This window comes from Hyperoodon ampullatus (genome assembly GCF_949752795.1).
Source record: "Hyperoodon ampullatus genome assembly, chromosome: 17".
NCBI lineage: Eukaryota > Metazoa > Chordata > Mammalia > Artiodactyla > Ziphiidae > Hyperoodon > Hyperoodon ampullatus.
In genome coordinates this window covers 43,048,494-43,061,614 of record NC_136930.1, presented here as the reverse complement: position 1 = coordinate 43,061,614, position 13,121 = coordinate 43,048,494, and the positions used below count along the sequence as shown (strand labels likewise).

The 13,121-nt window shown below is 39.0% G+C and overlaps 1 protein-coding gene across 1 annotated transcript in view; it reads left to right on the top strand.

The window, feature by feature from the left end:
- The window catches only part of RGS22 (regulator of G protein signaling 22), a gene marked incomplete at its 3' end in the record, with an annotated part of 163,358 nt that overhangs the window by 34,800 nt on the left and 115,437 nt on the right, over positions 1 to 13,121 (top strand). The window contains exons 5-7 of the mRNA XM_079722154.1: positions 7,582 to 7,667; positions 8,303 to 8,471; positions 11,647 to 11,776. Of these exons, the coding sequence (XP_079578280.1) occupies positions 7,582 to 7,667; positions 8,303 to 8,471; positions 11,647 to 11,776 (385 nt within the window). The remainder of the gene's footprint in view (positions 1 to 7,581; positions 7,668 to 8,302; positions 8,472 to 11,646; positions 11,777 to 13,121) is intronic.

Here is a 13,121-nt window from a genome sequence, read left to right as displayed (position 1 = left end):
AAATTCTTTTCTCATATAGGTCATTACAGAGTATTGAGTAGAGTTCCCTGTGCTATACAGTAGGTCCTTATTAGTCATCTATTTTATATATAATAGTAGTGTGTATATGTCAATCCCAATCTCTCAGTTTATCCTTTCCCCCTCCCCCCCATAACCATAAAACTGTTTCTACATCTATGACTCTATTTCTGTTTTTTAAATAAGTTCATTTGTACCATTTTTTTAGATTCCACATATAAGTGATATCATATGATATTTGTCCTTCTCTGTCTGACTGTCATATGACAATCTCTAGGTCCATACATGTGGCTGCAAATGGCATTGTTTCATTCTTTTTTAATGGCTGAGTAATATTCCATTGCATATATGTACCACATCTTCTTTATCTCTTCTTCAGCCAATGGACATTTAGGTTGCTTCCAGTCCTGGATATTGTAAATAATGCTGCAGCGAACATTGGGATGCATGTATCTTTTTGAATTATGGTCTTCTCAGGGTTTATGCCCAGGAGTGGGATTGCTGGATGGCATGGTAGCTCTATTTTTAGTTTGTTAAGGAAACTCCATACTGTTCTCCATAGTGACTGTACCAATTTGCATTCCCACCAACAGTGTAGAAGGGTTCCCTTTTCTCCACACCCTCCCCAGCATTTACTGTTTGTAGATGTTTTGTTGATGGCTATTCTGACCAGTGTGAGGTGATACCTCACTGTAGTTTTGATTTGCATTTCTCTGATAATTAGTGATGTTCAGCATCTTTTCATGTGCCTTTTTGGCCATCTGTATATCTTCTTTGGAGAAATTTCTATTTAGATGTCCTCCCCATTTTTTGACTGGGATGTTTGTTTTTTGTTATTGAGCTGCATGAGCTGTTTGTATATTTTGGAGGTTAATGCCGTGTTGGTCACTTAGGTTTGCAAATATTTTCTCCCACTCTGTTGGTTGTCTTTTTGTCTCATTTATGGTTTTCTTTGCTGTGCAAATGCTTTTAAGTTTTATTACATCCATTTGTTTATTTTTGTTTTTATTTTCATTACTCTAGAAGGTGGATCCAAAAAGATATTTCTGCAATTTATGTCAGAGAGTGTTCTATGTTTTCCTCTAAGAGTTTTATAGTATCGGCCTTACATTTAGGTCTTTAATCCATTTTGAGTTTATTTTTGTGTATGGTGTTAGGGAGTGTTCTAATTTCATCCTTTTACATGTGGCTGTCCAGTTTTCCCAGCACCACTTATTGAAGAACTGTCTTTTCTCCTTTGTGTATTCTTGCCTCCTTTGTCATAGATTAGTTGGCCATAGGTGTATGGGTTTATCTATGGACTTTCTATCCTGTTCCATTGATCTATATTTCAGTTTTTGTGCCAGTACCATACTGTTTTGATTACTGTAGCTTTATAGTATAGTCTGAAGTCAGGGAGCTTGATTTCTCCAGCTCCTTTTTTCTTTCTCAAGATTGCTGTGGCTCTTTGGGGTCTTTCGTGTTTCCATACAAATTTAAAAATTTTTTGTTCTAGTTCTGTGAAAAATGCCATTGGTAGTTTCATAGGGATTGCATTGAATATGTAGATTGCTTTGGGTAGTATAGTCATTTTGATAATATTGATTCTTCCAATCCAAGAAAATGGTATATCTCTCCATCTGTTTGTGTCATCTTTGATTTCTTTCATCAGTGTCTTATAGTCTTCTGAGTCTTTTACCTCCTTAGGTAGGTTTATTCCTAGGTATTTTATTCTTTTTGTTGCAGTGGTGAACGGGGGATTGTTTGCTTAATTTCTCTTTCTGATCTTTCATTGTAAGTTTACAGGAATGCAAGAGATTTCTGCACATTAATTTTGTAACCTGAAACTTTACCAAATTCATTGATGAGCTCTAGTTGTTTTCTGGTAGCATCTTTAGGATTTTCTATGTATAGCATCATGTCATCTGCAAACAGTGATGGTTTTACTTCTTTTTGAATTTAGATTCCTTTAATTTCTTATTCTTCTCTGATTGCCCTGGCCAGGACTTCCAAAACTATGTTGAGTAAAAGTGGTGAGAGTGGACATCCTTGTCTTGTTCCTGATCTTAGAGGAGATGGTTTCAGTTTTTCACCATTGAGAATGATGTTTGCTGTGGGTTTGTTATATATGGCCCTTATTATGTTGAGGTAGGTTCTCTCTATGCCCACTTTCTGGAGAGTTTTTGTCATAAATGGGTGTTGAATTTTGTCAAAAGCTTTTTCTGAATCTATTGAGATGCTCGTATGGTTTTTATTCTTCAGTTTGTTAATGTGGTATATCACATTGATTGATTTGTGTATATTGAAGAATCCTTGCATCCCTGGGATAAATTCCACTTGATCATGGTGTATGATCCTTTTAATGTGTTGTTGGATTCTGTTTGCTAGTATTTTGTTGAGGATTTTTGTGTCAATGTTCATCAGTGATATTGGCCTGTAATCTTCTCTTATTGTTGTATCTTTGTCTGGTTTTGGTATCAGGGTGATGGTGGCCTCATGGATGACCTTGGGAGTGTTCCCTCATCTGCAGTTTTTTGGAAGAGTTTCAGAAGGATAGCTGTTAACTCTTCTCTAAATGTTTGATAGAATTCCCCTGTGAAGACATCTAGTTCTGGACCTCTGTGTGTTGGAAGTTTTTAAATTACAGTTTCAATTTCAGTACTTGCGATTGGTCTGTTCATATTTTCTATTTCCTCCTGGTTCAGTCTTGGAGGGTTGTACCTTTCTAAGAATTTGTCCATTTCCTCTAGGCTGTCCATTTTATTGGCATATAGTTGCTTGTAGTAGACTCTTATGATCCTTTGTATTTCCGTGATGTCAGTTATAACTTCTCCTTGTTCATTTCTAATTTTATTGATTTGAGCCATCTTCTTTTTTTTTTTTTTGATGAGTTTGGCTAAAGGTTTATCAATTTGTTTATCTTTTCAAAGAACCAGCTTGTAGTTTCATTGATCTTATCTACTGTTTTCTTTGTCTCTATTTCATTTATTTCTGCTCTGATCTTTATGATTTCTTTCCTTCTGCTAACTTTGGGTTTTATTTGTTCTCTTTCTCTAGTTGCTTTAGGTGTAAGGTTAGACCTTTTTTTTTTTTTTTTGAGGTTTTCCTTGTTCTTTGAGGTAGGCTTGTATAGCTATACACTGCCCTCTTAGAACTGCTTTTGCTGCATCCCATAGGTTTTGGATCATTGTGTTTTCATTGTCATTTGTCTCTAGGTATTTTTTATTTCTTTGGTGTCCATTGGTTGTTTAGTAACATATTATTTAGTCTCTACATGTTTGTGTTTTTTACAGTTTTATTTCCTGTAATTGATTTCTAATCCCATAATGTTCAGTTTCCATTTGCATGGAATACCTTTTTCCATCCCCTCACTTTCAGTCTGTTTGTGTCCCTAGGTCTGAAATGGGTTTCTTGTAGACAGCATATATATGGGTCTTGTTTTTAGCCAGTCTGTATCTTTTGTTTGGAACATTTAATCCTTTTACATTTAAGGTAATTATTGATATGTATGTTCCGAATGACATTTTCTTATTTGTTTTGGATTTGTTTTTGTAGGTCTTTTTTTCTTCCCTTCCTCTTTTGTTCTCTTCTCTTGTAATTTGATGACTATCTTTGGTATTGTGTTTGGGTTGCCTTTTCTTTTTTGTTTGTGTATCTATTGCAGTTTTGGGGTTTGCTGTTCCCATGAGGTTTTGATACAGCGGTCTATTTAGGTACAAGGTTGTTTTAAGTTGCTGGTCTCTTTCCCACCTAGAGAAGTTCCTTTAGCATTTGTTGTAAAGCTTGTTTGGTGGTGCTGAATTCTCTTAGCTTTTGCTTGTCTGTAAAGCTTTTGTTTTTTCTGTTGAATCTGAAAGAGAACCTTGCTGGGTAGAGTATTCTTTGTTGTAGGTTTTTCCCTTTCATCGCTTGAAATATATTGTGCCATTCCCTTCTGGCCTGCAGAGTTTATGGCTTAAAAATCAGCTGATAACCTCATGGAGATTCCCTTGTATGTTATTTGTTACTTTTTCCTTGTTGCTCTTAATATTTTTTCTTTGTCTTTAATTTTTGTCAGTTTCATTAGTATGTGTCTAGGCATTTTCTTCCTTGGGTTCATCCTGTATGGGACTCTCTGCACTTTCTGGACTTGAGTGTTTCCTTTCTCATGTTAGGGAAATTTTTGGCTATAATATCTTCAAAAATTTCCTCAGGTCCTTTTTCTTTCTCTTCTCCTTCTGGGACCCTATAAAATGAATGTTGGTGCGTTTAATGTTGTCCCAGAGGTCTCTGAGACTGTCCTCATTTCTTTTCATTCTTTTTTCTTTATTCTGTTTTGTGGCAGTGATTTCCACCACTCTGTGTTCCAGCTCACTTATTCGTTCCTTTGCCTCAGTTACTCTGCTACTGATCCCTTGTAGTGTGCTTTGTCATTTTAGTTATTGTATTGTTCATCTGTTTGTTTGTTCTTTATATCTTCTAGCTCCTTGTTAAACTTTTCGTGTGTCTTCTTGATCTGTGCTTCCATTCTTTTTCTGAGATCTTGGATCATCTTTACTATCATTACTGTGAATTCTTTTTCAGGTAGATTGCCTATCTCCTCTTCATTTAGTTGTTCTTATGTGGCTTTATCTTGTTCCTTTTTGGGCAACATATTTATCTGTCATCTAATTTTGTTGAACTTTCTGTGTTTGTGGTCTCCTTTCCACAGGCTGCAGGACCATAGTTCTTATTGCTTCTGGTGTCTGCCCCCTGGTGGGTGAGGTTGGTCCAAAGGCTTAGGCAGGCTTCCTGGTGGGAGGGACTGGTGCTTGCCCTCTGGTGAGTGGAGCTGGGCCTTGTCCATCTGATGGGCAGGGTTGTGACAAGGGGTGTGTTTTGAGGTAGCTATGAGCTCAGTATGACTTTAAGCAGCCTGTGTGCTGATGGGTGGGGCTGTGCTCCTGTCCTGCTGGTTGTTTGGTCTGAAGCATTCCAGCTCTGCAGCCTGTAGGCTGTTGGGTGTGGCCAGGTCTTAGTGCAAAGTGGAGACCTACAGGAGAGCTCACACTGATCAGTATTCTCTGGGGTCCAGTATTCTCTGGTGCCCACAAAGCCCCACCTCCACCACCAGTGTTCCTGCCCCGACACTGAGCTACAGCCAACCCCCACCTCCCCAGGAAACCCTCTCAGACCCTAGTTAGGTCTAGCTGTGATTCCTGTGGAGGTATTGCTTTGTTCTCTGTCCCAGCACACACGAGGTCTTGTGTGCACCCTCCAAGAGTAGAGTGTCTGTTTCTTCCAGCCCTTCCAGTGGAACTCCTGCACTCAGGGGTTCTTCCTCCTAATGCCTGACCCTGAGACTGTCTTGAAGGGCTATTTTTATGTGGGAATGTCCCTATGTAGTCTCTGTGTGTTTAATATTTTTTGGTGCAAGGGCTGTTTTTAGTATGGATGTCTGCTACCTCTTTCCTCAGTGTATGCTGGCCGTTATCCCCTTGATAGGAGGTGTGACTGATGTTGTGGTGACCTAAGCCTGCACTGGATATTGAACGGAGCCTCCTCTTTGCTCTGTGGTTAATTCCCTGTCAGGGGCAGGGTCTGCTCCCTAGTTGTTGTAGTAGAGGCCCTCAGATCTTTTTCTGAGCTGTGTTTCTAATCTGCGGTATGCAGTAGGTGAGATTGGAGCACTCCCACTGGGAGAGAAGCCACTGAGTTTTCCTCCTCTGGAGCTGTTCACCTGTGAGTGAACTCTGTTGTGTCACTTTTCACTCATTGTATTGGCTCACAAATTGCACTGTTGTTCGAACTGCTCTCAGCACCCCCTTAACTGTGGGTATGCCGGCAGTTGGCCCTGGCGTCTCTCAGGTGTTGTTTTCACCAGGCCACCAGTGCAGATCCACCGAAGTCATATCCCAGGACTGCAGTAGTTGTGTACCTGGACCCACTGTGGTAGCTGTGGAGGCAGCTCAGATTCTGGCCTGGTCCAATCCCTGTGTGTACGTGCCCACAAAGCCCACAGCTGCTAAAGCTAGACCCGTCTCAGCTACGGGAGCACTCATCCATTTGGACGTTCCTCAGTTGCTGAGTTTACAATGCCGACAGCGGGGGTGTAAATCCGTGGTCCCTGCAGCCTGAAGGAGAGATTTCATCTCTTCTTCCTTAGTTGCATTGCCCCTGGGGCTCAGCTGTGGTTTCAGCCCCACCTCTGTATGTGTTCCTCCCACTGGCATCTGCTCTTCAGGCTGTCCCAGAGCACATGCACCCACCCAGGTGGGCGGGGGTGGAGGCGGTGACAGGTGGGGCACGCAAGCCTGCTCAGGCAGGTGACCATCCTAGTGCCCCCGGAGGCAGGGGCCAGTGCATGGGGAAGGGGGCTGCAATGGTGGCCTCACCCCTTGCGTGCCACTCAACAATGGCACTCCGCTTCTGTGGTGGCCTGGGCTTCTTCCATGAACATTCCCAATTGTGGAGCTCTTTACTCCCGTCCCTTCAGGCTGTCCCTTCACAGCCAGCAGCTGTCCCCTCCTTGAGTCCACTCTCCAGACCCCATGTCCAGCATGCAACCTCGCTCCGCACCAGCAGACACAGGACTCGGTCTGGGGAGCTCAGGGCTGCGGCACGGACCATCTGGACCATCCATGTCGTCTTACTCTGTCCTGTCCGCCACATACTGGTTGCTGCCCTCTCCTCTGAGCCCCTGAAGCTCCCTCTCTGTCCCAGCTGGTCTCCCCACCGGTGAGGGGGCTTCCCTGAGTGTGGGAACCTCTCTTCTCCTTGAGCTCCCATGCAGGGGTGCAGGTCCCGTCCTGTTTCCTCTTCTTTTTTTCTTTCTTAAGTCCTACCCAGTTGCGTGGGAATTTTTCTTGCCCTTTTAGGTGTCCAAGGTCCTCTGCTAGTGTTCAGCAGGTGCTCTGTGAGAATTGTTCTATTTGTAGATGTATCCTTGATGTACTTGTGGGGAGAGGCGAACTCCACATCCTCCTATTCCTCCATCTTGACTCTGTCCTCCCGCACCCCCAGTCATGTTCTGTGGGAAACCTTTGCTGGTTTTCATGCCCATGTGGCCTCCCACAGAATCCTGAACTTCTGGTGCTTACAGCACTCTGTTATTATTGCTTATTGAATTATCTTCAAACTCCTTAAAGGAAGGGCCTTCTCTTTCTTGTTAACCTTGGTATCTTCAATGATAATGCCTGGTGATGTTAAATATTTAACAAAATTTCCTAAAATTGGAAGGACAAAGGCTTGCAGTCACTCTAGCAGTCTTACCAAGTTTTCTGGTTAGTTCTTTTTCTGTTTGTGATTATTTTTCACCCATTTTATGACTGTGAAAATACTGAGACTGAATTTTTTGTCACTCTTTCTCTCTCAGTAAGTTACTTAAGTTTTCTGGATTCAGCTTGTTAATCTGTAAAACATAGATAATAGTTGATATAGGGTTGTTGAGAGAATTGAAGAAGTACTTGTGACTCAGGGTTCTTACTCTTTCCCGTCCAAACAGAAGGTACAGGCAGGGCTCCCTGTAAGAGCTAGAGGTAATATTGCTCTAGTGATTAGGCCATCATTGTCCTGAATGGTGAATTTCTTTGACACACTTTTTCTTTTTCACTTGTCCTCTAATAGTGTCTCAATCGTGAACAAGGTATTCACTGGGTCAAAAAAGAAAGACTTCCAGCATTTCTGGAAAGTGATTGCTACTTTGAATACAGGTATTGTTATCCCATCAATATACATATTTTTAAATGATTTTTTTCACCAAAAATAATTTTTCTGTACTTTCTTAATAAAATTGTATACCTTTAAACTCATTTGAGTTTATATTCCACTTGCTATATAGTGTAAGATAGAGCATTGGTAAAAATCACTTAACTTTTGCAAAGAGATTTTGTAGAAACAGTACCTAATAAATGTATTTCAATTCTGCTTCTTTGATTATTATATTTAAAATTTTTTTCTACTTCTGTAAAGGTATTTATGTTCAGGGTGTTAAAAAATGAATATGAGTGTCATAAAAAAGACAGAATGTTGTCGTGCAGGGCCATGTTTTTCTTTTATGCTCCCTGACTTCTAAAGTTTAAGTACCTAAACATTCTGAAGTTTTACTAAAATTTGACTTTTGCTTAGAACAAATGTTTTTTTAAATAAATAAAATAAATTGCAACAGAATAATTATTAATTAGTAATTCTATGAATAAGCCATTAATTTTAGCAGATCCTGAGAGAAACATCCTGCAGAGTTAGGACGGGAGATTGATTTGAATACATAAAACAAAATTTTAGTTTTTTTTCTGAATTTTACCATATTTGAAACTTATTTCTAGTTTGTATGATTTCTGAAATGCAGGTTAGCCAAATTGGTTTCACAAGTAAGATGGAGTGAATCAGGCATGAATATCACATTAGGTGCAGATTTTTCTCCCTGGGTCCTGAAAAAACCAACCAGTCCACCACCTCCTCCTGTTGAAGAAGATGATGTTATAATTATGAAAAAGTTCTACATTTCTCTTGGCGAGGTAAAAGTGTGAGTGTTTCTTTGTGTCTTGGCACTTCAGTGAAACTTCTCATTTTAGGGATATGAATTCCATTTGTACCACTTGAATAGGAAAATGATTTCAAATACTTCTAAAGTAGATTTAGCAAATATTCTTTTGGATTTATGCTGACTTATTTGCCCTACACTCTTCCACCTGAAATGTAATTAGAATTATTATCCTCATGTGTACAAAGGAAAAATGCAAAATTGAAGAACATCCCCAATGTCACCTGGGAAGCAAGGGTTTCATTGTTCATTCCAAATTTTTTATTATTTGGAATCTGTAATTTTTGTACAAAACAACAATAAATTGGGCCTTCTCTTCCCTATTGTCAAGATTATTCTTCAGTAATAAAATGCATGATTGTTTAGCTGTTATCAGATAAATTTGCCCTTCACACTTGGATAATGTTGGGTGGTATGGGTACGTTTGAAGAGATCTAACCTAGAATCAGATGTCCTTTTGGGGAATCACAGTTTAGTGAAAACTGTTGTTTGATCTTTGCCTCTGCCAGGGTGGAAAAATTTTCCTTCTTTGGCTGGTCTATTAAAAAAAAAAATGACATAAGACAGGGTAACAGGAAAAAACAAATGTAATTTAGTATGTACGAGAGCCCTATAAGAATATAAGACCCAAGAGCAAGTTGGGCAGTTGAGGCATATATGCCATCCTGAGCTAAGGAATGGGGTAGGGGCCTGGGGCTTCAAAGTGGAGGAGGGTAATTCACAGGACTCTAAGAAGACCAGATGTTTGGTAATTAGATGTTTACCTGCCATATAGATAGGTCGGTCATTCAGATAAAAGTTATCTCTGGTGCTGGCTGTCTCTGAGCCAGACCCCCTATGTAAATTCTTTTAGGTAGTTAAAGGAGAGGTAAGTGTTTTTCTTGAGTCTGCTGGGTCGTGATCTCCTTCAGCTCACAATAATCCACAATGCCACAGCATATTTTGGGGTCACGTATTCTGCTTCTCTTTAGCTTCTAATTATCAGATCGTCTCTCTGGGAAGACATTTCTAATACACAGTTCTTTACAAAACCAGGAATTGCAAATATGTTACCCATGTGTTGCTATTCTCCTAGTTTGCATTTATGACAGAGATTGCTAATCAATTATGGCAATTTTCCTGCTGAGCTAGGACTTGGCTCCAAATTCTTTTTCAACACAGCATTCTAGGCAGGCACTTCCAAGTGATCAAAGATGTCATACAAGAGAAAAACTATTTGCCATCTCTGTTGGAATGAATATCCTTATCCTATCTTGTTTGAACATTTTTTTCATGTGTAAGCTCCTATTTAATTTTGTAGTTTGACAGTTCTATCAGCAATATTTGGCAAAAATGTTAAAAAATTATGCCAGTCCCATTATTTCCTCTGAATAATGCTCAGGGATGTACTGAAGACACATTTTTCTTTTCTCTTATATTTATTTTTAGGTGTTTATTTTTTATCTTAACCCATATGTTATAATAATGTTAGGGATGTCAAAAAATATACTGATAGTAGGGGCCAATAAACATACAAAGGAAAGAATCAATCTAGGGGAATAAATTCTGATTCCTTACAGGTAAATTTAATCAAATATAAGAGAATAAAAATCCAAGCTAGTTTACTTTTACTATTTTCTGTGATGGAAAAAGCTCATTTCTGTCGACTTGAGCAATACTTGAACTGTATATTTTTTTAATAGCCTTTAAACTTTGAGGATTCAGTTTTCTCTGGGCCCTTAAATCACTAAACCATGACTATAGATAGGGATTAATCCATATGATAATTGGTAATACTTCTTTGAGTCTTCAGTTATACCATCTAAACACAAACAATTGACCCATCTTTTAAGAGTACAAAGTAGAATAGTTAACTGCTTTTATGTCTGGCTAACTACTTCTTTCTCCCCTGTCTTCTACTCTCTCATCTTTTCTGTGCAGTTGAAATAGCAAGGACTCTTGTATATTGGTCTCTCTCTATTCCTTGAAAGTTCCTTAATTATTTTGGTCTTCTCTCAGTGCTTAGGATACTACTTGTAATAGAGTAGTCGTTCAATAAATATGTTGAATGAACATGTAATTAGTAATAAATGACTTGGTTTTAGAGGAAGGAAAAGAGGAAACAAAAGGCAATTAGATTCAAAGCTTTTATCTACCAAGGAAACCTTACTTCTAAGAGGGGCAGTGAGTACACCAATGGCACCTGATATTTCTTTCTCTTGCTTTTAGTCTTACTGTGTGGCCTGACTTACCCTGCTAATTCTGCATAATAGTTGGAACAATTCTATTCCATTTGAGCTTTGCCTCCTCTGTGAGTGTTCCTTAGGCTAAGGGCCAACCAGGTTGGAGAAAGGAGAAATGAGAGTAATGCTGGACACTCCCTTTTCTGCTTCTGTTGAACAAGCTGGATTATCCTAGAAGAGTAGGTTAGGACATGACTAAAAGCAGGAAGAAGAATCTTCCCAGGAAATCTGAGATGGAGTTTCTTAGGACTGGGGTTCTAGAAGCTGTGTGTCAGGTTGAGAATTGGGTCAGCTGGCTCAGGAGTACACAAAAGAAAGGAAACATTGAAGGCTCCATCCAGGGGCAGGCGAGTCAGGAATCAGCCTTCAGGAAGCATCCAATCCAAGCGAAGTTGTGAAAACTGAATCTAAGGTAAAGGGGAAGTTGAGCATGGAGAGGTTTCCAGTGCTACTGAGAGTTAAGTTTTTGTCCTATTAGGGAGGAGTTGTTAAAAACACTGAGCCAGGCCAGACAGAATTGGGGGCATGAAATAACTGGGAAAGTTGTGAATGGGAGTAGCTGGCAAAAGATGCATCCAAAGACTGGTGAGCCGTGGTGACTGCCAAGTTAAAGTTAGATGGTATGAGTTTGTAGTGAATCCAGGAAGTAGGATTGCATGCTTCTGGTGGAAGAGTGAAGAATTTGATGGGTAGTGAGCTCATTTCTTTCCTTTGATCATCTAATATGAAAATAATCTGAATTGAAATTTCCTTACCATTATTCTCAGCTAATGAGTTTTTCTGTGTACAACATTCTTTTCTTTCACGGCATAATTTTTCCTTTACATATTGCACTATGCAAATGAATATTATCATAATTACTTGTCCAGATTCATGACTGGAATACTGCTAATCTTATGTTAAACAAATGTGCTCCTTTCTTCCTAGGCCTCCTATACTCAAACAAAAGATTGGTTTGCATTAGCAAAACAAAGTCAGCAAACAGTATCAACCTTTTCATTACCTTCTTGTGTATTCCACAACAAAATTGGATCACCAGTTATTTCATCTGTTTCTGGTAAGCAGAAAAGGACAAGAATGACCTCAGAACTCCTTTTTACATCTTCTGTTGTTATTCTAAACTTACAGTACAACACTTACTGGGTGGAAGAAAAAATTATCTCCCCTGCAACACCACTTTCTACTGTTTTTCAAGAGACAACCTGATATAGTAAAAAGAGGATGGGTTTAGAACCCAACTCTGATACTTATTAGTTTGTGACTTCTGCAAATTATTCCACTTCTGGGAGCTTTGCTTTTGTCATCTGTAAGATTAAACTAATGATGCATATATTCTGAATGTATAGAAAATGCTTAGTGCTTTGTACCTAATGTACAGTCAATAAATATTTGTCTTGTCATTATTTCCTGTCACAGTTTACAAATTCTTATTATTAAGCCTTTGAAATGAAGTGGGTGCAACCTTTCTCTTCTCCCCAAAGTAAATAGTGATTTATGGAACTTGAGTTTTCCTTCTGTTTTGAAGTTCAGACTGTTTCTCACCTTGAAAAGCAGATAATTTCTACTGTGGGGAACTTTTGTGGGTGATACAAACTTTTCATAAATAAAGGGAACCTTCCAGAAATGGGAGTAATTAAATATGATATTGCTAGAGGGAAAAAATATCTTGCAATGTGATTGGGGGGGAACTCAGCAATTCACTAACAATTCTTACATAATTCCTTTGAAAAGTATAAGCAACCTCTGGAGGTGATAAGTCTGGATTCTCTAGGATTGAACCCAAATCTAGGTAAAGGGGAAAATCATCTTCCTAATTGGAAATTGCTGAATTTATAGATTTCTTACTATTTTCCCCAAAGAGTAAAATAGAAAATTGGAGAGTGACGTTAGTAAGCAGGAAGAGAAAGGATAGCAGGAAGGCAGTGAGCAGAAGTGCCAGGCTTGCACTTTACCTCCAAGTCTGTGGGGTTGAGTGTATACCCAGTATCCTTTCACAGGTTTACAAAAGTCTAATCTCAATTTTGGGGAAGTTTAGTATATTTATTTTCAATTAAAATTGTAATGAAACATTTCCAGTTCATTGAGACTTGAAATCTATTACTGAGAAAACTGAGAGTGGGACACATGGATCAGGGTTTTCCTGATCCACGGCTTTGCAAGGGGTAGATTTGCCATGTGAAATAAAGCACTGATATCAGATATTTCACTGATTTCTGAAAGACAGAAGAATAGGGGCTAGACTATATCTTTAGAAAAAGTGTAAAAGCAATCCATTTGTATCTGTAAGTCTTCACAAGGGCCTTATGCAATTTTGTAATTTTAATGATAGGTTGTAAGTATAGTAGTAATTGAATCTTTCTGATAAAATAGTGAATTTTTTTACTTGTTAGTATGACTCCAGT